The following is a 22,287-nucleotide window of genomic DNA, read 5'->3' as shown; positions in this document are numbered from 1 at the left end:
TTTCATCTTAATTAAGTGAAACAGCATATTTAATTAATTAAAGTGACATAAGTGTTGATGTTTGTTATGATTTAATTCAATAAGCAAACTAAAAAAAATTAATACATATACACAGTACAGTCACTCTGGTGTTGCATAAACTGAGTCTCTGGTTCAGCTCTACAAGGTTTGGAATTACATCCCCGGGTGGCACGAGTGAACTTATTTCAATTCTCTAACACTTGAGTGTGAAAGACAGTTTTTTTATCCCTGCAGAACCCCACACATCCAATACATAATTGAAGTGGCAATAATGCTTTTGGGTTACTAACAGTTCCTTAACAGGTATCCAGGGACACCATGGTGATTAGAAGCCAACCTTTTTCGTTCTCTTCCATATCACACACACAAACTGCACTAAGAAGAAGACACTTTAACAAAAATGGGTGTTTATTCCAACCAGTGAAACCTGTTGCTCAGCACTTCTAAAATAACAACACAAAATATGATTAAAACATCACAAATATATGTTGTGAACAAAAAAGACTAAAGAAAACATTTAATACCCTAAAACCTACTTCTGTGCTTTATGCTAGGAGAGCTTGGAGTAGCATAACTTGCATGTAGATTTTCTTATGGAAAATGAGTGCACTGCATACATACTTACAGCAAAATGCTGCAATCACCAAAAGTCAAGGGGGCTTTGTCCCCTGCAAAAGGCAAACAGACGTTGCATCAGAATCAGATACTCCCAGACCCAGATAACAACTTTCAGTAGAAAATACGACACAACGGCATCTCTGGCAGGCATGATCTTCTCCGGCACTATCCTGCTTGTGATAATCTGGGGCACAGGACTTCTCCTGACAAGTGGTCAAGAGGTAGTCTGTTAATGCTCTATATTATCTAAATTGGAATTTCCAACATCACTTTAGGAAAGTGTGATACAACTAATGAGCATCAATATACGAGTCTAAGACTCATTCTTTTAAACAAATAAGACAAAAACATGACCATTCAAACTACAATGTCTTGGCTATTGTTCTTGTTTGGCCTTGAAATTGAGATAACAAGGCACATGCTCCAGTCCGAAGTTGCATCAGATGTCTTGTTGATGTCTGTATCTAAATGACTTGACAGTTTCAGAGGTTCTTATAAAGATAATGACAGGTGACATCTGCGTTAATGGCAGACATGTTGATGATTCTGCAAAAATGCAGAAAATGCAGACTCGGTCTGCTTAAAATTGAGTGGAGACCTGTGTCTTTTCACCAGTGGTCACGAGAAGACAGTGCTGACTGGCAATCTTGGTAAGGTATTCACAACTTGGTGAAACACAGAGCTATCTAGCTATACTGCCAGGATTTGAAGCCAGCACTCATTTAGGATTTCATGGATGATCGAGGGGAATGCATGAAAACTATGTTTGGGATCAGGAAACAATTGGCGAGCAGGCTGAATAGCCAGGAACGTAAAGTGAGTGCACTCAAACTAAAAAGAAAAAGAGCAGCTAAGATCACTGATGTACTTCTTTTCTGGCCATTCAGCACACCTAGTAATTTCAACTGTATCCTGTAGATCAGGCTTACTACCATTGGTAATTGCCATCAAGAATAACCTCTCTAATTCTGTTTGGGCATGCATTTACCTCACCGTCTACAAATATCTGCTCAAGGCACAATTGTGGTGATTCTGTTAGAACACCTGTGCCCAGAGGTCTTATCAGGTTTTAGTGGTATTTACAAGTGTGAGTATCCAGTCAGTCAGCCAACTATTAGAGGTGGAACAACTATGTAGTGCAGTTGACAACAACGCTTATGTATATCAGCATTCTGACACGGTAAGCTAGAATTTATCAGATGAGTTCAGTGACATGTACAACATAAACTAATCACTAAACATAAGTAACTCAACAAAAAGCATAGGTTAATTAACAAAAAACATTTCAAAATTGATATTAAATCCATTATATCACAGAATGTCAAGAGGAATAGGTTTTATCAGAACAATTTTTCAACATTATAAACAATCTGGACCAGTTGAAAGAGATGTTTTGCTGAGGTTGTCATCCCAAAAAGCATTGTACATATTGCTCTTTGTGCTCAAGAGCACTACTGAAAATGGTTAGTAAGTTTATGAAGAACCTGATCTTAAACTTTCTGGTTCCATTGCAGAGTGTTACTTAATCAATAAAACCAAAAGCGTCCAAGCTGCAATACTATTAGCTGACCGCACAACATTCAAGAGGCAATGAGAGGCCGTAGGGAAGACAAGATGATTTTTGTATTATATCAAAGAATTGTTACCCTTTTCTGTTTTTTGACAATTTGCTCCAGTTCTTGTTCTTTGGCTGTAAGTTTTTGCTCCATGTCTTGGCTTCGTGATTGGAAACGTTCACTGTCCTACAAGAAAACAAACAGGTAAAAGTTAACACGTAGTCATAAAGGAGCTTGTTGTGCTTGGGCTGTCAAGAATCCATGTGAAATGAAACAGCAAATGAACAAATACTGATAAGAATGACTAAGTGAACATTTTGGCTATGTCTTTGAAATGTACCTATAGACTTCAAAATACGTATTAAGATAGACCTAATCACATGCTCGATAAATCTTTAGGAAAGTAACGGAAACAAATATCAGTAGTGAATCAACTTGCAGTTCCAACATAGTTGCTCTGTTGTCACACAGAACTCCTAAGCTGGGTGCGACGAAGGGTTTAAATAAAGGGACATCGGACTGCTCAGTCCAAGTGCACAGAGTAACCCCAATATCCATGCTGCCATTGCGAGCTGCACCCACTGATGTTGTTGGCCTTGCCTCATGGCAGCTTGCCTCCTCCACCCCTGTGCTTTGGTAAGTGAGAAAAGTGTGGTGACCCCACTGCAGTGGCTGCTCTGCGCAGAGAAGCATTTCTTCATGTAGTAATCAGTAGAAAGCCACAAGGGCTCTATCGTAGTTTGTTGAAACTTGCTCCATGATGGTCGGGCTCAGCCCACAGGTTATAATAATGGGCTAGGGGTTGCTCGAGGCCATTGCCGAGATAGTACCCGAGAGGGAGCGACTGTTATTACATTTGTATTACCTGTGTGATAGGCCACGCATCGTGTTCTCACGGCTGCGATCAAAACACTGGTGAATAGGGATCACTGTGTCCCCATGTGCATCATGTGGGGCGCGACAGGTTCTCTGTGGGCCGGCTGAGGTCATGCTGTACATTCTCCGGCATTCAGCTGGCAGACGAAGTACCCACCTGCAAAGGAGTGTGCCCTGCCATGCGCTGAATGATTGTGAGAAGGTGTCCCTGCCTTGTTGTGTGCCCCGGTGGCATTGTGCCTGGCTTATGGTGTGCAGACAGCACCACCTGAAGTGAGAGCGCTGGGCACTGGGTGGTAGCGCTGCTGCTGCGCCACCTGGAAGCCACTGGGTGCCATTGCACCCCGCACCTGAAGGCCTGGCAGCAACATGCTGCATTGCAGCTGTGCGAAAGAAGATACTGTCTGAGATGGCCTCGCCTGTGCAATTAAAGAGGCAGCATGCACGCCCAAGGAACTGATTTTGGTGGGCTGTGCAGCTGGGTGAATGTGTAGTGATTTTGGCGCACGTTTTCTGGCCTGATTTCCATCCTATGATGGAGGAGTCAGAAGCAAAGACAGTGAGCATTGTAGAAGACAGTACTGTGGTTTGAGGAAGACAGTACACAACTGATTGTGCACATAGTGACATTAGCTGAGTGATATTGCCCCGGGTTAACTGCAGGGTGAGTAGCAGTGACTGTACTGTGGGGGGTTGTGAATAGTTTTACCAAGGGCCGAGTTACATGCACGTGGTCTCCAGGGAAGGGTGAGAGTCACACCCTATACCAGCAGCTCCTGTCACAATGATGGATCAATGGCCAACTCCGGGCAACAGGGCCTCTGCCCTGTATGCTCATGCCTTTTATTGCAGCACTCTCACTGTTTAGTGAACTAGCTGATCCAGCCTCAGCAGCATTGAGATGGTGCCACCCACGAAACCAACGCAGCTGAAAGAGGTTGTTGTTGTACATTTTGGTGGGGCAGAGCTTTATGACTTACTTGAGAACTTACCTAACACAGAAGAGACAAAGATTTTGACTCTGTCGTAGTCGCCCTGAACAGAAATTTTGATCTGCAGCTCAACTTTGCTTATGAGCATTTAAAACTACACCAAGCTCGTCAAGCTCAATAAGAATCCGTCGTCATGTTCCACAAACAGCTCAAAAAGCTGTTGAGCATGTGCGTGAACAATCAACCACCCAGAAGAAGTACATATCCAGATAATACTGGGCTGCAAGTTTGTGTTGCTCTGATGCCTAATGGTAAGACAACCAGGCATCTTCCTAGATGACATCCGTGTCCTGACCCGCGCACATAAACTGTTGAACAGCAAGGCAGATGAAATGGAGGTAGCCCTGGGGAGGATTGAGCATCAGGAGGAACCCTGAAAGAGATTAAAGTGAAGGAGGGAAAGGTCAATGCAATTCACAGATGCCAAGGGCCTCCCCTGAATTGAAGCTGCAAGGAAATGGGTGTGGCAGCTGTGGTATAGAGCATAGAACGATGAATGTCTGCCCTGCGAGAGTATGAGCCTGCTCCAACTGCAGAAACAAAACTTATTTTGCCAAAGTATACAGAGACAAGTGGCAAGGGACCCAGGGAGGGTACACATGGAAGATGTCAGCGGCTGTGCGCCAATTGTCCCTTGACAACAGGAGGGCAGAAGATACAATTGACCTGGGCACGCAAAGCGGCCCCATTGACAACAAAGAGGACAATGATGTGTTTGTGGTGTCGTTCACTGGGAAGGAGGGCAACAAGAAACAGCCGACTCCCATGTGCACTGTAGAGATTGGGGACACATTCATAACTGCCTTAATAGACACTGGGACATCAGTAACATCATGGATTCAGCACATTTCAACAAGATTGTGTTATTACCCAATCTGAGCAAAGGCCGTTCCACCAGAGCGAGGTTCCCTGTCGCAGAGGGGACAACCGGTATCTTGTTAGGGTGCCACACCACTTAGAAACTTGGACTGGTTTTCTTTGCAAAGCAGGAGTATGAGTAATATGCTACAGATATGATGTAAGAGTTTCCCCTGTTGTTAACAGGCCATGGCTGGCTCAAGGAAAAACAAATCTGCCTACAGATTGATGACACCACCTGACCCACAGCAATGGATAACCAAAGGGTTCCGCTTCTTCTGAGGCAGCAGGAGGAGAAGGAAATCAGGGGCTGTAGCAATAGGGGGTGATAGAGAAGGCAGGGGATCCACACCTTGGGTGTCCCTGCTAGTTATTGCATCTAAGCCCAAGCAGCCCGGAGCCATCAGACTGTGCATTGATATGAGGCTCCCGAACAAAGCCATTAGGCGGGAGCGACACATCTCGCAGACCAATGACAACATTGCAGAGGACCTAAATGGCGCCCAATGGGTTTTGAAGCTCGATTTGAATGCAGGCTTTCACAAGCTAGAGTTAGAGCCTGGCAGTCACTATATCACCATGCTTTCCACCAAGTGGTCCTCAGGAGGTATCGGAGGCTCAATTTTCCCATCTCGTCGGCCGCAGAGATGTTCCAAAACACCGTCAGGGAGACCCTCTCAGGGCTAGTCAGGGTGTTGAATGTAAGTAATGACATTCTGATCTATCCGGTAAACCTCAAAGATCTCCATCTGCGACTAAGAGCCACCTTGCAGCAGCTGTCAGAGTGCGGACTGACAATGCACCAGAAAAAGTGCTTGTTCTACCAAAACTCCATAGATTATTTTGGATACATCTTCTGCAGGGATGGCCTGAGTGTGGACCTGAGGAAAGTTGAGGCTCTTCGGAATTCAACCACTCCTCAGCAAGTGTCCTGGGTTTTCATGGTATGGAGCAAAAGCAATGACACAAGATGAGTAGGTTCTGAGGTACCAGCTGTGGTGAATGCAGAATGAGTTAAGTAAAGGTAAGCGTCTAGCAGATAGTAGTACCATGGACCTATGGGCCAGAGTGGTTGACTTAGCACACCAAAGACACCAGGGTGTTGTCAAGATAAAGGCAAGGTTGAGAGACAATGTGTGGTTCCCTGCGATAGACACCCAAGTAAATGACAAAGTGTGCAACTGCCACTAGTGTGCTATAACCAGAGAGGACCACCGTGGCCCCTATAATTCCAGAAGAGCCAAGCCTAAAGCTGTGGGCGAAAGGGAGAATTGAATTTGTGAGTTTCGGGGGTGGCTGCCTCACTGCCGCGCTCATCAAAGTTGGAAAAGGTGTTTGGTCTGGTCTGTCTCCCCGATGAGCTAAAGATGGCCAGAGGACCTCCATATCTGGGGAAAGAATTCTAGGAGGTTCTGGCCTCACTGGCAGTCAGGCACCGGAACATGGAAGTTGAGCGATTTACGAGAGCCCTCGGGATTGAGGTCGACCAAGGAGATGATGCTGTGTGTTGCTTGCATCGATTTTTAAGGGCCTATGGCAGACCCCGCACAGTACCACTCGATGTGGGCAAGCAGACCTGCTATTCCAGAGGCCACTGAGAGACAGTCTTCCAACAGGCACTGAATTGCAACAGGCAGTTTTGGATGTCCAAGAGACACAGGAAAAAAGGAGAGCAACAAACATCTGGGCGAGCTTAGACTGAGGGGCCTTTACCCCATAACAAAGCATGGGAGATCATGTCATCATGAAACACCGACTTCCAGGATGGAAATTACAGGCCCTCTTTGTGACTGAAACATGGCAAGTAGTGAAACTTTGTGGTACCAGGGTCACTGTCCATAGGGGACATCCCACCTATGTCCGAAATGTGTCATGTATCAAAAGGGTGGCTAACTCATCAGTCTGATGAGGAGCGGAGGAAGGTGAGGTTACCAGCGGACAACATTCGTTCATGGACTGTAAACAAGGGCCAGGCATCCCAGCAAGGCCCAAGGACACTTCCATCTCCCCGCAGCTGACGCGCAGCTGACACCCAACCCTCAGTCCAGAGTCAAGTGAACCGTAAAACCCATGTTCTGGCAATCAGGAGAGAAAGGTGAGCTAGAAGTCAGAAGTATGATCTTTGTGCCAACTCTGTGCCCAGCCAGAAGCTGAGAGACTATGTCTGTCAAGTTGGCTGGCCGAAAGGCTAGGGCTATCCCAACAAAAGTTGGAAGGAATGTAGAGTGCAACCTGGCCTCTACCATAGTTAGCTACCACTTAAACCATGAGGGCTGGGCTTGGCCCACAGGTCATAAATAAATTGGCTAGTGGTCACTCAAGGACACTGCTGAGATAATACCTGAGAGTGAGCATTTGTTATTACATTTGTATTGCCTGTGTGATAGCCAACGAATCATGTTCGCAAGGCTGCAAACATGACACCACCCACACCCGCTGTCTGCTATGGGTGAGAGTTGTGGCATTCACACTCTGTGCTGAAGCATAATATTAGAGGATCAGAGAAGTCCCACGGCTGAGCGGTGTCACAGGAGGCCAGCAAGAGCTGCTTGCCCCAGCAGCGCCATCTATCAGCGAAATCCTGCCACCACACACAGAAAAAGTGACACACAACCACTTCGACCTCAAAATCTGCACCTGGTGGTGTTTTTCATGCATTCAGGATAGTGCACTATTTCAAAGAGAATTAATCGCTGTGGCCTACATTATGCTTAGAAGCACAGCAGTTAACTTATCATTAGACTTTATGTTTGGCCAATGACATCCCCAGCACCCAGAAGAGAGAATATGATGTGCCAAAAGGAGAAACTGTATGTACAGGCATTGTGACCAGCGAAGTAGATGCAGCACTGAAATAAAGAAGAACCAACCTAACCCCAATAAGAATGCAGCCGGCAGACTTCCTGCAGTACCATTAACACAAGCAGGTGCAACACAGACTCTTTTGGAATTTAGTGAGCTAGCGGATCATGCCCTGGCAGCTCCTAGCTAGATAACAAGCTTCAGTAGGTTGAACAGCTTCTTTTGAGTGTCATGTGATGCAGATACCATGGTAAAGAGATCCATGATGCTACACTATGCAGGAGAACAGGTTTTCTAACTTTTTGAGAACTTCCCCAATACCGATAATGATGATGACCACAACGCAGCAGTGATTGCACTTAATCGATGCTTTGGTCAGCAGAACAACTCCTATTATGGATGATTCAAGCTATGGACATGTGACATACAGGCCATCAACTGCTTTTACACAAGCCTGCATGAGATGGTTAACATATACACTAACAATGTGCTGTAAAAATAGGTCCACACACATATAATACAAGGGTGTATTCAGTTGTACTCTGCCGCCTCATACTTCATGAATCTGACTCCAATAAACTATTGAATATCAGAGCCAGATAGATGGAAGTGACACTCCCAAAGATCGGCCTCAAAGCAGACCCGAAATCACAGCCAAGAATTACAAGCATTTGCAATGCCATAGGTCTCACATTATTGAAAGTTTGAGCTATTGTCATTGCAATTTTCACATTGTTTGATTGGAGCTATTGGCACTGTAAATGGCAATGCCTTTTACCTATGTGTTATGGAATGTGTGTATGTGGTGTGTAGTGGAATTATGCGTGTTGGATTGGATTAGTTAGTTGTGTAATTGTGTGGCATGGAATTGTGTGGTGAGGCATGGATTGGATTTGTGTAGTGGAATTATGTGGCATGAAGTGCTGTACAATTATGTGGATAGTAAATATGTGGAATTTAGTGTGCTGGAAAGATCTGGAGTGGCATTGTGGGTTATGGAGTGTAATTATGTGGAATGGAATGTTGTGTTGTCGAATGGTATGTAGTGGAGTTTGATTATGTGGTGTGCTGTTTGAATTTTGTGGCTCAATGTGGACCTGTGTGGTGTGGATTAGATGTATGTGGTGTGTTGTATAATTGCTTTGTTGAGTTGTATTATGTCGTTTGATCTCAAATTATGTGGTGTGGATTGCAAATATGTGGAGCTTAATTGTGTGGTGTGGAACTGTGTGGATAGCTTTATATATTTAGTGATGAAAAAGAAAAAGGTAGGAGCTAAGTTTCAGATCTGTGTGTTTGAGTGTTAAAAAAGAAAGAGAGAGCTGTTGGTATTGTAAATGTAAATGTCTGTTACCTATATGCTATATATTGGAGTGGATGTATGTGGTGTGTAGTCGACTTATGTGGGTTGGATTGGAATTATTAGTTGTGGCTTTGTGTAGCATGGAATTGTGTGGAGTAGAGTGGATTTGTGTCGTGGAATTTGGTGGAATTGTGTGCAGTTGTATTATGTGGATAGTAATGATGTGTTTTGAGTGTATTGGAAGTATGTGGAGTTGGAATGCGTACAATGGAGTGTAATTATGATGAATGTCATTTTGTGGTGTAAAGTGTTATGTAGTAGAGTTTAATTACGTGGTGTGCTGTTGAATGGTATGATGTTGAATTATGTGTTGTAAATTGGATATATGTTGTGTGTAATGGAATTGTGTTGAGAGGTGGAATAATGTTTTTTTATGAATGGATTTTTGTGGAGTTGAATAGTGTGGCATGGAACAGTATGGTATAGAGTTTTGTTTTTAGTTTAAAATATTATGTTGTCACTGAAATTATCATCTACCTATAACAGTACTTTAGCCTTTCAATTTAAAAGGGGGGAGGTGCACAGCCCCCCTCCTCAAGCCCTTATGGCCTCCCGGATCCAGTTCGTTCGGGCCTTTAGGTTTTTGGGGAATCCCATAAACTATAATTTGTGCCCTCACAAGGCACTGCTAGTTACCACACATATTACCTCACTCATTACATGTTCCATGACATCACTGATAACATCCAAAGAGCAAAGCTTCTGCCTATATATGATAAATATATGGGCTCATATAGAGTCCCAATATAATGCTGTCAGGTAAAAACCCACAAGACCAATAAACATCATAATATCAAGAGGACCACAATTAGAAAAATAGTTTCATTTTTATTATATATTTTTTTGCATTAATCAATTCAGAAATCAGAATAGAAAGTTCTTATATTCACATAATAAATAAACAACTCATTCAATTCAAGTCCCAAACATCCCTTCAATCATTCACACCCAAACACACATACGTCACTACAGTTCATTCGTCTTTCTCGCTACACAAACAGATTGCCAACTGATGTTGATGACTCAGGTCCCACGGGGTCTCATACACAGTAGAGACCAGATGGAGCAGTTATGAGACAATCTTCAATCACTGATAACATCATTGCATCATCAGAAATTACATCATTGATGAGAACTGTGTGCATTATGGGGTGTGAGTTATAGTTACTTTACAACAGGAGTTATAGTCACCTGAGATGACTATAACTGGTGGATTTCAGTGGTTTTGTTTGTTTTGTTTGTTAAAACGCTCACCACTGGGTAATATATAAATATATATTGTGTATAAACTTTCCATACTATAACGCACAATTATTTAGGACTCACAGCCATCAATGTAATAGTAATTAAAAAAAAATACAACCCTGCAAGCTGAATAGGGGTTAGTTGCTCACCACTGTTTTCTAATCTCTTCGACCACTGTTCATCCAGTAAAGAAAGAGTATACATACTCAAAATAAATCATGTGTAAATAAAACATTACATGGGGCATTATTAAACATACACCTTTATTTCAAAACATTTATAAAAGAACTGGTGACGAACTACCACTCAACGAAAATCATTGTTCTGCATAAACACTCAATCTTGAGTGCCAAAAGCTTTTAGTACATTTGGTACATAAGATCTAAAGACTTTTTTCATAATGTTGCTCGAGAAGGTTAGCTTTTGTCTATAAAGAGCCATAGTCCCTAAAGTAATTAAATAACATAGGTACTACATTTAGACAAGCTATAGTTAGACATTTTAGTTCCACCTAAATTATCAGGCTAGCTCTATTCATCTCTGCTGCATACTTCACATATCTCTATAGATCTACAATAATTGGGGGAAAAAATAATCCATTAAAAATTTTACTTCTCTTAGCACTACCCGTTCATTTCTGTACGTGGACAATTCGGAAGGTTGGCTTATTGGACAAACAAGAGATGGATAAATTAGCAAAGATTATAAAGAGTGGATCACGGAAACAGCATATTAGCTCTAATGCATTTGCACAAATAAAAATAATAAATAAATGAAAGAAGCATGAAATTGCCTTTCAGACTCAGCACTGCTGCTGTTTACGGTCAGAGACTACTTTGGCCTAAAAGGTAAGTAGCTGTAAACAGTGCAGGTCAGGTTGAGCATATTTATTTTATTTAATGTAGACCGTTCAGAGGGCCTTGCTTCCCTTCGGTTGCTATCTGGCAGCGTTTAATGGATTAGGCAGGCTGATATGGACATGGTCTGAACTGCTGGCTGTTTTAGGTTTTCTGGAGTGTAGCTGAGATTAAGGCCTAGGGTCCTGACCTTTGACTAGCTCACTCCACTTCCTCCATTGCATCAACCACATACCAATGAGCATACACATTCTGGAAGTCCTATATTTTTATTTGCTGCTAAAAATTTGAGTATTTTTCCTTTTACGATTTTGAGATTTGAAACTTAGTCTGAATACACCTTTCTTTTGCTTTTCTTAAGACTGTACTCCAGTCTCATAATGACTTTTCTGCTATCTCTATATTTATTTCCGATTATGTTCTTCAGTTACAGATTCCCTCGCATGCCTACCATTTGACAATTTTCTTACCTTTTGGTGCCAAACATTTTCTTCACTGATTCTATATTCTGTTCTATCAGTAGAACATTTCTTACGTCTTGACACTGGAGGCCTCATTTAGAGTTTGGTGGCATCTGAAAATCCTCTCTTTTCTGGAGAAAACTCTAAATACAGACCGGCACTCTTCTGTTGAATGTTCACCTACATAGGGAGAGTGTGGTGAGGAAAATTCAGCTGGGGGATCCAGTTCCATACTTAGCTTTTCCTTTAGAAATCTGAGGATTTCAGTTCCCTCCAAACCCTAAATAACATGTAGATTCCTAATCTGTTTTCTCATATTCCTTCTTTTTCTATTGATTCTCCTTTACATAACAGAACATAACAAGACATTTGTAAAGCGCGCTACATACCCGTGAGGGTCTCAAGGCGCTGGGGGGTTGCTGCTACTTATCGAAGAGCCAGGTCTTGAGAAGTCTTCTAAAGGTCGGCAGGTCCTGAGTCTGTCGTAGGTTGGTGGGGAGAGTGTTCCAGGTCATGGCGGCGAGGTGGGAGAAGGATCGGCCGCCGGCGGTGGTTTTCCGGATGCGAGCAACTGTGGCGAGGGCGAGGTTGGCGGAGCGGAGGCTGCGGGTGGGGGTGTAGAATGTGGAGTGGTGTGGCTCACTGGTTAGAGGCGGCAGACCCGGGAGCAGAAGTCGGCCGGGACCAGGGTTCAATTCCCGACGCGGCATGGTCGTGGACTTTGGTCAGCGGACTCGATAATTCTCGCTTCGGTGCCTACTCTAATCAAGGGTCCCACTCGGCAACTCTGGGCATCAGCTTGCCTAATCTCCACAACGGCCCCTCCAACGCAGGGGATGCTTGGCTCCACCTTGGGGACTCCTAGCAGGGACCATCCCACAGGGAAAGCCAGGACGGGTTCCCCAGCGTTACACAGCGCCAGGAAACCTCCGGGTAACAGTGCGCTTTACAAGCTCAAACATAATAATAATAATAATAATAGAAGCTGAGTGGGTCGTTGAGGTATAACGGTCCGGCGTTGTGGAGGGCCTTGTGTGAGTGGATGAGGAGCTTGAAGGTGATCCTCTTGTCAATGGGGAGCCAGTGCATGTCTCTCAGGAGGGGTGTGATGTGGCTGCATCATGGGACGTCGAGGATCAGTCGTGCTTTTCGACTCTTTAAACAATCTTATCCTCTTGAGTACTGCCTACGCCCTCCATCACTTACCTCTGTTATTATTTACACCTGTGTGACCCTATTGAAGGGAAATGTGCTAACCAACCCTCCAGCTGTGCTTTATGTTTAGCGAAAACCCCACTGACTCTATGCCTGTTCCTCTTCCTGTCACTACAACTCAAAATATTTACTTGTTCTTCCTCGTCGTTTCTCTTACTTGTTAAACTCTTCTCTTTTATTTATTTCCTGACATTTTATTTATTTCCTGACATTCAGTCATAGTTTTTGTAAAAATCCAAACCAACTATCTCGAAATCTGGTCTCTCCCTTTTCTGGCAGACATTCACTATCATCTTGTTGCAGCGTCAATTAAAGAGAAAGTAACGACTGTCTGCTAGTAGAATAAAGATAGACCGAAAAACTTAGGTTAGTTTTAGATGAAGGTATTTGGTATAAAGTTTAAGTACCCTATGGCCTATATGGAATACATATTCATTTTATGTACCAACTGCATTAAGAAACATCTGATTCATAAAAAGGTCATGCCTATGGCTCCGTCTTATTCTTTGTAATTTTGTAAGGAGTTTCTTTGTACCTTTATTCTGCATTTAATGGTTATGGGGTGGACAGGCAAGGACTAATCCAGCATGATTAAAAGATCATAATGCATGACACATATATACACAGAAGATACAAAAGGTTGAAAGTACACGTTGCACACATTTGACAAAGTGACACATGAAACAGAGACAAGTGAAGTAGCTTAGTAAAAGCGTGCTTTAAAATGTGAGATGAAGAAAACACGTGCATGTGGTAAAGCAGATAGATATAAAGAAGTTGTGGTAATTCATTCCTAATGCCAATGTTGCTTATTGATGTATATTAATGAAAACTTATGATGCTATGTGACGTTGTCGAGTACTTTTTATCTTTTTCCTGAGATGTATCCATTGGAAAAGTTGATGCAAAATGGTATAGCAATGAAGTACATGCTTGAGATTTTGCACACTGATACTAGAGACTTCATAGTTGATGAAATATTATAAATGATTTTAGTAGGATGAAATTTGAAAATATCGTAACATTTTGTGATAGTAGGGTATTTCTAATGTTAGCCATTTCCATGCAAAAATATTTGTGAAAACGTATATATTCTTCATTTGAACTGCTTGAATGACATTATATTTAGAGTAAAGTCAGAGCTTATTTTGTTTAAACGTGCAAGGCTAACTGAAAGGCCTTCATGAAATGTTTTTTCTCTAGTGCTGACCCTTCTAATTTAATGCACTGGATCGTTCTTTGCGAGTGAAATTAGAGCCTAATTCCCTACAATGGAGGCAGTGCCTGCAGAGGCACAGCCGTAGGGATTAGGATAACAGTTTCTGAAAAACTTTTCATGGAGGTCTGACTGTCATAGAAAGGCTGTCTGAAAGTGACATTGGGGCCCCCCAGCAGTGCCCCAGATACCTCCGGGCCTCCACTATGTGCCCGGGGGACACGTATATGGTGCCCCCCCAAACATCCATGCACCCTGTGCCAGGCACCACAAACATCCCTTTTCCTACTGGAGCTTATGCAGCTCCACTTTTCCGGGCGGCAATAGAAAATGGCATGTTGCCAAAACCCTACACGGCGGTCGTATCATACTTTGGTGGATGGAGCCTTTGACTACATGTCGGGTGGTCTCCATCCTGATACGATAGAGCCATCGTAATTAGGGCCATAGTAATTAGGTAACTATTTATATATTTTATGCACTTTTTTAAATCAGCAATTACATATTACGACAATTACACCTGGAAATCTTTTCTTTAAATGATAGAGACTCCAGTTTTGATCTATTTTAGAATCAGGAATCAAAAAAAATTTCATGTAAATTTTATGTGAACATGATGAATTTTGGTGGAGTAGTAGTAAACTATGTTATTATGCCCTATTCCACCATATCAATACCCATACTCCATGTGATAACCCGCATATTTTTCACACCTCAGAAGGAGGGCCTTTATGAAATGAAATAGGTCTTTCCCATGTCTCTCTAAATGTGACCACTGTAACAGAGACTGGCTTATAACAGTCTTCCAAACTTGAAGATTTCCACTTACATTGCAGAGATTGCTATGCCTTCAGAGGAGCCTCTGCCATAGTGGCTGTACTGAATTCACAGCAACCGAGTTCAATGTGCCAACATAGCAAAATACATTTGTTGCATTTTATTTTTTCTATTAATTTAGAATATTTGTATAGCATGGTTTTAACACAATCAGAAGTCTCCAATAGCTTGTGAAGTAGAAGGCATTAGGGTTGTAAACGCTCTTGAAAATTTTTGACTAGAAAGTTTGTCAGTGCAATTTTTATTTACTGAATATCATGATATTTGTAGGGAGATGAATCATTAGTGGAGGCAGTTATATATATATAGTAATTAGGTCCCCATAACCCTAACCCCTGTTAGTAATATACAGACAGAGGAGGGTCTATTAAATGTCCAAATAACTGTGGAGCAGCCCAAGTCGAGAAATGAGACAAATATGGATTTTACAACCCCAGATTTAAGTACTACCACAGTTTTATGCTGGAATGTAGCGGGGCTTCGTAGTAAGCACAGCTTACCAGAATGGTTATATTTCACAACAGGTTTTAATATTATTTGCCAACAGGAAACATGGGTCATTGAACTATCTCATCTGAATGGTTTTAAAACATTCAACTCTCCAGCCATTCCATCGAAATCTGGTAGACCCAAGGGTGGTCTTTGTATTCATGCATCAAATTAAGTATCTTCCTCTATTGTAAATATAAAGTTTCGTAACACCTTTTATCAAATTGTTTCTGTTGAGCTCTCAGTATCTATCCAATTGATTTTAGTCAATTTCTATGATAATGCTTTTGATCCAGATATACTGGGTACTCTAAGCCAACTTGAAACTAATCCTTAATCTCTAATTAACAAGTGGAATGGGGACAACATCCTTGTAAGGGGGGTATTTTAATATCCAACCCTGCAAATTGCCATCCAACAATATTTGTGGCATGACTTCACCCACAAATGACAATGTCACCCATTTTTTACACTCAGAATAAGGCTAGAAACTCAATGAGCTTATTTTTAAATATGAACAAGGTTTCAGCAATGAATTTGGGCAAAGATCAGTCGAGGTATCCTGTACATTTGATGGTAATATGTGTAAAAGCGTTATTGATTTTCCGCTTTTCCCCAGCAGTTACTCAGCCTTAGTTATCAATTTTTCAATACACAACTTTGCAATGAGTGACCACTATCCTCAGAGCTTAGCGTTGAACACTAGATCTGTAAATTAACAAGGGGCTTGCCATCATACTTTTTCTGTGGAAAATATAGAGCTCTCTTTTCTGAACGGCTTTACCTTACGTTGGTCTATGATATATCTGACCAGTTTCCTAGAGCATTTAATCCACCAACAAAGGAGGGCCTATGATGTTTGTCTGGATGATTTGGCTGAAGCCTCGGTGATTATGGAGTCATTTGACCGAATTACTGAAGCAATGAAAGAGGAGCTAACTCTTAATCAGAAGATAGGATCTGTAAAGAGGAAGGGCTGGTTTGATCAAGAATGCACCAAGGCCCATGGAAATCTAAAAAGCTCTTTAAAATGTAGACCTAGGAACATTTTGGAGGTTTAGTAGTGGAGACGGTTATACAGGCTTACTCGCAAAAACGCAAAAAAGGTCTGAAAGAGGAGGCCTGGGAAATACTGTACGAAAGCGCAGAAGCTTTGAATCCAGGCAACTGCGTTACAAGCTATATTTTGTTTTCAATCCTGACACCGGGCAGTCGAATAAAAGTAGCACCATAGCTGACTTGGTTGCCAATTTTAATCACTTTGAGCACTGCACCTTTTTATCAACACACCAAGCTCTCATAGGGTTTTAGTACACCCTCCCTCCTTATCAAAAGACCCCTGAGATCCTCCTCTGCAGCAAGGGAGTTGTAGCAAGCATGAGAACTAGGTCCCTCACGCGAGGAGGTACCCCCATGATGAAGCATGACACCTCTGGTGTGTGAGGGGAACTGTCCTTAAAAGGGAAATACCCTGTTCTGCACTAATGCACATTGAGTCACATGGTAGTGCTCCCAATCTATAAGGCCCGGGGCTGCTATTGTGATGAGAAATATAGCTCTGTCACAAAATCTTATGTTACATCTACATATATAATTACAGACTTTGTGGGCCTCTACATATATTTGTACGATACAGTCAGAATTGAAAAATATGCAATTTTCCACAGGAACCCTTTCTAATTGACTGAAATGATTGGAAACTGCATCATTTTTTTTACTGAAAATGATTCTGGCTATTACATTACAAATTTGTACGAGATGCTGTGTGTTTATTTTGTGATGCCAAGATATTCTGAATTATGAAACGACATTCTTGATTGAATCTAAGCATTGGCCGTAGTGACTCTATGTGGGAAAGATAGGAGAGGAAATACTTTACTCGAGGGTCTAATCTAAAGTTTTCGTTAATTAGAAAGTGTTTCTATAGGTATATGTTTTTAGGCTTCCTAATAACGTTGGTGCCATTTGATGAGTTTTCCAAAATTTTCCTAAAAAAGCGCTTTCACCTCAGCTCCTTCCTCGAAAATTTCAGGGTGATGTTTTAATAATGAGTAGTGTCAAGAAAAAGTATGGATCCCCAAAAACATTTCCCCATGCAATTTCCTGTAGAAATTTAGCTCTGCTTCAGCCTAAGTGGCTAAGCTGAATTACACCAAATTTAGCAGAAAGCTAGGTCATTACACAGTAAGCATGCTTGTTTTGATTTGGTGTAAACCGGTTCAGCAGTTTTTGAGAAATTAAGACTCAAAATGTATGGATATCTTGAGACGCAGGAGTGCTGTGAGGCCGGCAGATCAAAAGGTGAGATGTGATTGCCTGACTCACATCAACAAGGATGTTTGGAAGCTATTTTAGGACTCAGTGACTTAGTCTTCATGTTCTGAATAAAAAAAGGAGGGAAAGGGTAAGGATTCTATCACCAGCCCCTGGGGCCAAAAACTGTTTTTTTTTATTTACTGTGGTAGTACCACAATATTTTCTTCTTTTAAAAAATGGGATTTCAAACCTTTTCAATTTGAATTCCCCTGAGGCGAGCCAAGGCCCAAGAGTTGGCACAACAGTGTAATTTGAAGGGTGGCTGTGCTGCCCCCATCCCAGAGTGAGCCTTTTGTTATTTTTGTGGAAGGGGTTGTATGACAGAGGCATGCATGGCTGAACCACGTGTGCCTCTACAATGCGGTCCCAACCACGATTGTGTATTAACGACTCACTCCTTTACCATGCATGCCTTTACCTCGAATGCCTTTACAACGATTTTGTTGTAAAGACATGATTGTTAAAGGAATATGCATGGTAAATCCAAAAGAATCACACATACACTAGACACGCCTAGCCATCAGTGACAGAAGCCCTTTTCACATGGATCAACTGGAACCACCTTAAAACCATTTCTCCAGAACCTCCATAATGGTGCCTTTTGGATAACATTAGACACGGGCACCTCAGAAACAATTATTTTTCTACCAGGTCCACTTCACCGATCCTTTTCAAACTTGGAGGGAAACATGTCCCACTTATCCCCGACTACCTCGCCAGGCCCCATCCTGATCGACTAATGAGGAGAGGGTACGACATTTCCTCCAATCTTACCAAATCGCAACCAAACCTCGCCAATCCTAAATACACAAAACTGAAACAGGTCCTGAGCCCTAAACTCGCCTGGCCAAATCTCGCCAACTGCTATATGTGTGAAACTAAAACAGGCCCTGAACCCTAAACTTGGAGAACCCTCATCCAATCCAACCCTATGCCCTAAACACTACCCTGCCCGCTCTATCTGGGCCCTAAGACCATCCCCTTCCAAAAAGCTACTCCCCTTCCCAAACCCAGCCCCAGCCCCTCTTACCTGTATGCGTCAAGCTTTCTCTCCAGATGCTTCCTGTTCCTATCTCCGCCCATCCGGCAATCTAGACCACTCACTGCCTTAACCACGCATGTGTGTGGGTAAGGCAAGTGCGTGGTTAAGGCAAGCATGGTTCCGCAGAGGGGAAACAGCACATATGGTTCAACCCACGTTGTTAATGCGGTTTCCCTTTGGGGGGGCATGTTGCTTCCCTCCTCATTCCTTTAATGCCCATAGGGCCCACATACCCAGGACATGATGTTTTGGAGGACGGGCATGGCGTCCCATTCACTGAGCTATATAATGGCCGTAGGGACTTCATTCCCTGGGGCTCGATGGCAGGAAGTGTCCCAGACACTGCACTGTTCTCTAGCTGTGAGAGTGAAGGTAGATAACACTAATCTAATTCCCAGCCCACACTCTTGCGAGCAGAAAACATAGGTTTGCTCCCACCAGATGGGAGTAGAAACAAAAGCAGCTCCCGCAACCAGGAGCCAAGTATAGACTCCAGCCAAGCCATGGCACTGTGGAAGGAAGCTTGCAGCGCTGGTTTGCTACTGCCAAATGGGAGTAAAAACAAAAGCTCCTCCCGCAGTTAGGACCAAAGCAGTGGGTCCAGGTCCTACCATGGCAGCATGGTAGTGGACTCTACAGGTTGGCAAAAAATAAAACAAACAATTGGTGCGCCAGGTTGGTATAGGGCACCATGAGAATAAAAGTAAACAAGGGCCAGCTCTGCGGCAGTGGGCTTCCCATGTTGCCAAAATAAAGAAAACATAGATCCTTCCAGTGGGTGGCTCAGGAGGAGTGACCAGGTCACCCACAATAAAACATTTTAACAATGTTTTGGAGCACACATTTACTTCTATAATCAGATTCAATCGTAGAACACAAAATCAACAATAGTCAGTCAGGCTCTTGTTGTTCTCTTCTTTTAATGTCATCAAATTCCAATCCCTTACGCCAACGTGTTTCGGCATGGTAGGGATAACCTACGGCTTCCTCAGGGCTTGAAGTTTCTCAAATGTATATCTCGTTAAAGGCATATATCTGTATTTTATCCTTAAGATTCGTATATTCTGTGATGTCAGTAAGTTCCAAGTCTTCCAATATACAAGTTATGGCATAACTGGATCCCAGGTCAGCTACGTAAGTATAACATCAGGCAGAAATCAATATATTCTCCAGTCCGCTTGTATAAACTTTTTCAAATAGTTTCTTTTCAAATCCAAGTATAGCCCTGGAAAATGCAAGCCGCCGCCTGCCAATATGAAATACAATTTCTCCCGACTCCTTGCTCCTCCGTATTTCAACACCCGAGTACAGGCGAGCCAGACTGACTATTGTTGATTTTGTGTTGTACGATTGAATTTGATTATAGAAGTATATGTGTGCTCCAAACATTGTTAAAGTATTGTTCAGTCTTTCGATTGAGTTTAGGGAAGTAGGGTGTTCTCTTTCCACATATTTTGGATGCATCATACATTATATTTGTTCTTTGGATTAAATCTAGTGTGATTACTATATGAGCGTCAGCTTATCCTGTACACCCAACAGTAGTGATTGCACAATACAAACATATTTAAAAAAACAATAGCCGCAACCTCAATGTTTTAATAGTAAAGCAGTGAGGGCGCTTAATTATTATTCACTGCTCTTTCCCTGGAGCACCCTAAAATGCCTTTCATGGGCTATTTTTTAAATTATTCTTGTTGTCATGGTGCCCAAATGAGGGGAAAGGGTACCACCATATACAAATAAAAGTGTTGAGGGGTCTGCAGGGAGCAAAACAGCCCCTCGGGAATGTTAACAATAAACAGCAAGTCTCCTGTGTTATTGAAAGTTTGACCCCAGAAGAATTTGCTATATTTCTTAAAGCACTCTAAGTTAGAAATGTTTGCTCTTCAGTTACAGAGAAAGGACCTCATGTAGTTGGTCTTGTGGCTGCATTTTGCAGCCTGAAAATTTTTAAAGACTTATGCACATGTTTATGGTTAATAACAATCTTCATTTTAAATATTTTGTGACAATTATTATGTATAGCCATGTGTGTAGTTATATATTTATTAAATTATGGTTATTGATAAAGTATTGGGGTGCCTTTTTGACAAAGCCAATAGGTCTGCTATGACTGTTGGTATTCGGGCCCTTAGATGAAGTCTGGCTTATTTGAAATGGTACTGCTTCACATTGTAATGTATGGAAAATAATTATGAACTTCACTGAAAGAAACAAACTTTAAAGGACGTTATAGTTAGGTATGGTAATTCCTTACTTTACATTTGAAAAAAATACCCTTAGCTGACATTTAAAAATACAATTTCAAACCCAATAAAACTGGAAATTGACAATTAGTTAAAAGAAGTAGCTATAACTCACACCGTCGTCATACCCAGCTTAAGACATATTACATTATGCATGACATGTTCTATCATTGATAACATCTCTGATGACATCTGAAATGACAAACCAGTGCTTTCACTTCCGCAAATACTGTTAGGTAATTGGCTAGTGTTCTAACTGACATACTTGGTGTCATTTTCTCCTAAACTTTTGCCTTCAGACCTCCAGTTTTTGCTGAGTTTGTTTTTGCTGGCCTTAGTACTCTGCACACTTTACCAATGCTAAAAAGTTATAAAGTGCTTTTGCTCCTTTCATAAAAAATCAGAGTAACAATGGCTTATATCCAATAAGCATTTTTAATTTATTTGTAAGTCCCTGGCGTCTGACTTTTTGTGGGCGACGACATTGACAAGTGGTTTGTGGCTAATGAGATTGGCTTACAGTTGCACAAGATCCCGGAGGAAGATTGGTGGGCTAGCCTGTGGAGGCATATCCATGGTGAGGGTAGGAATACTCTACTGGCACTAGAGAGACATAGGGGCATATTATGAAGGACCGGTGTTAAAATTATCGCTGTTTTATCGGCAGGAAACTGCAGATAAAACAGCGATAATGGGCTTGATAATACGCCCTTGTTAATTCCCATAGAAGCCCAGGTTCTTGTGTTAACATGGGCTTCTATAGGAATTAACAAGGGCGTATTATCAAGCCCATTATCACTGTTTTATCAGCAGTTTCCTGCTGATAAAAAGGCGATAATTTTAACACAGGTCCTTGATAATATGCCCCATAATGACCAATACCTTCCTGAAGGAAGCCCTTGTCAGGAAGTTTGGTCTCTCCCCAGAGAAGTATAGGCAGAAGTATTGGGATAGCCAGACAATGGCCCAACAGACCTAGTTGTATAGTGTGGATTCTTTTTGCAAGGTACTGGATGGTTGGTGAATGGTAGTCAAGTAAATGATTATCAGGGGCTGTACAACTTGATTGCAAAGGAGCACATGTTCAGTCTTTGATTTGCAGATCTGCTCCAACACATGATTGAGATTAAGCTCTCTTACCACAGGGAAATTGCTATAGATGTGGGCTGCTGAGTCAGCACTTGGGTCCACAAGAAGATATCTGGGGGGATCACAACAAGGGTGGACAGGGTGCCCTGCAGAAGAAGAAGGGGGATACATAATAAAACCAAGAA

General features: G+C 42.2%; 1 protein-coding gene across 2 annotated transcripts in view; it reads right to left on the bottom strand.

Moving 5' to 3' along the window:
• CRACR2A (calcium release activated channel regulator 2A) overlaps positions 1-22,287 on the bottom strand; it is a 930,414-nt gene that overhangs the window by 330,493 nt on the left and 577,634 nt on the right. For both annotated transcript variants that reach the window (XM_086921478.1, XM_086921488.1), the window contains one exon: positions 2,286-2,381. In XM_086921478.1, coding sequence (XP_086777604.1) covers positions 2,286-2,381 — 96 coding nt within the window. The remainder of the gene's footprint in view (positions 1-2,285; positions 2,382-22,287) is intronic.

The sequence above is a fragment of the Lissotriton vulgaris genome, chromosome 1_1, assembly GCF_964263255.1.
Source record: "Lissotriton vulgaris chromosome 1_1, aLisVul1.2, whole genome shotgun sequence".
Lineage (NCBI taxonomy): Eukaryota > Metazoa > Chordata > Amphibia > Caudata > Salamandridae > Lissotriton > Lissotriton vulgaris.
This window is presented reverse-complemented; position numbering and strand designations above follow the sequence as displayed.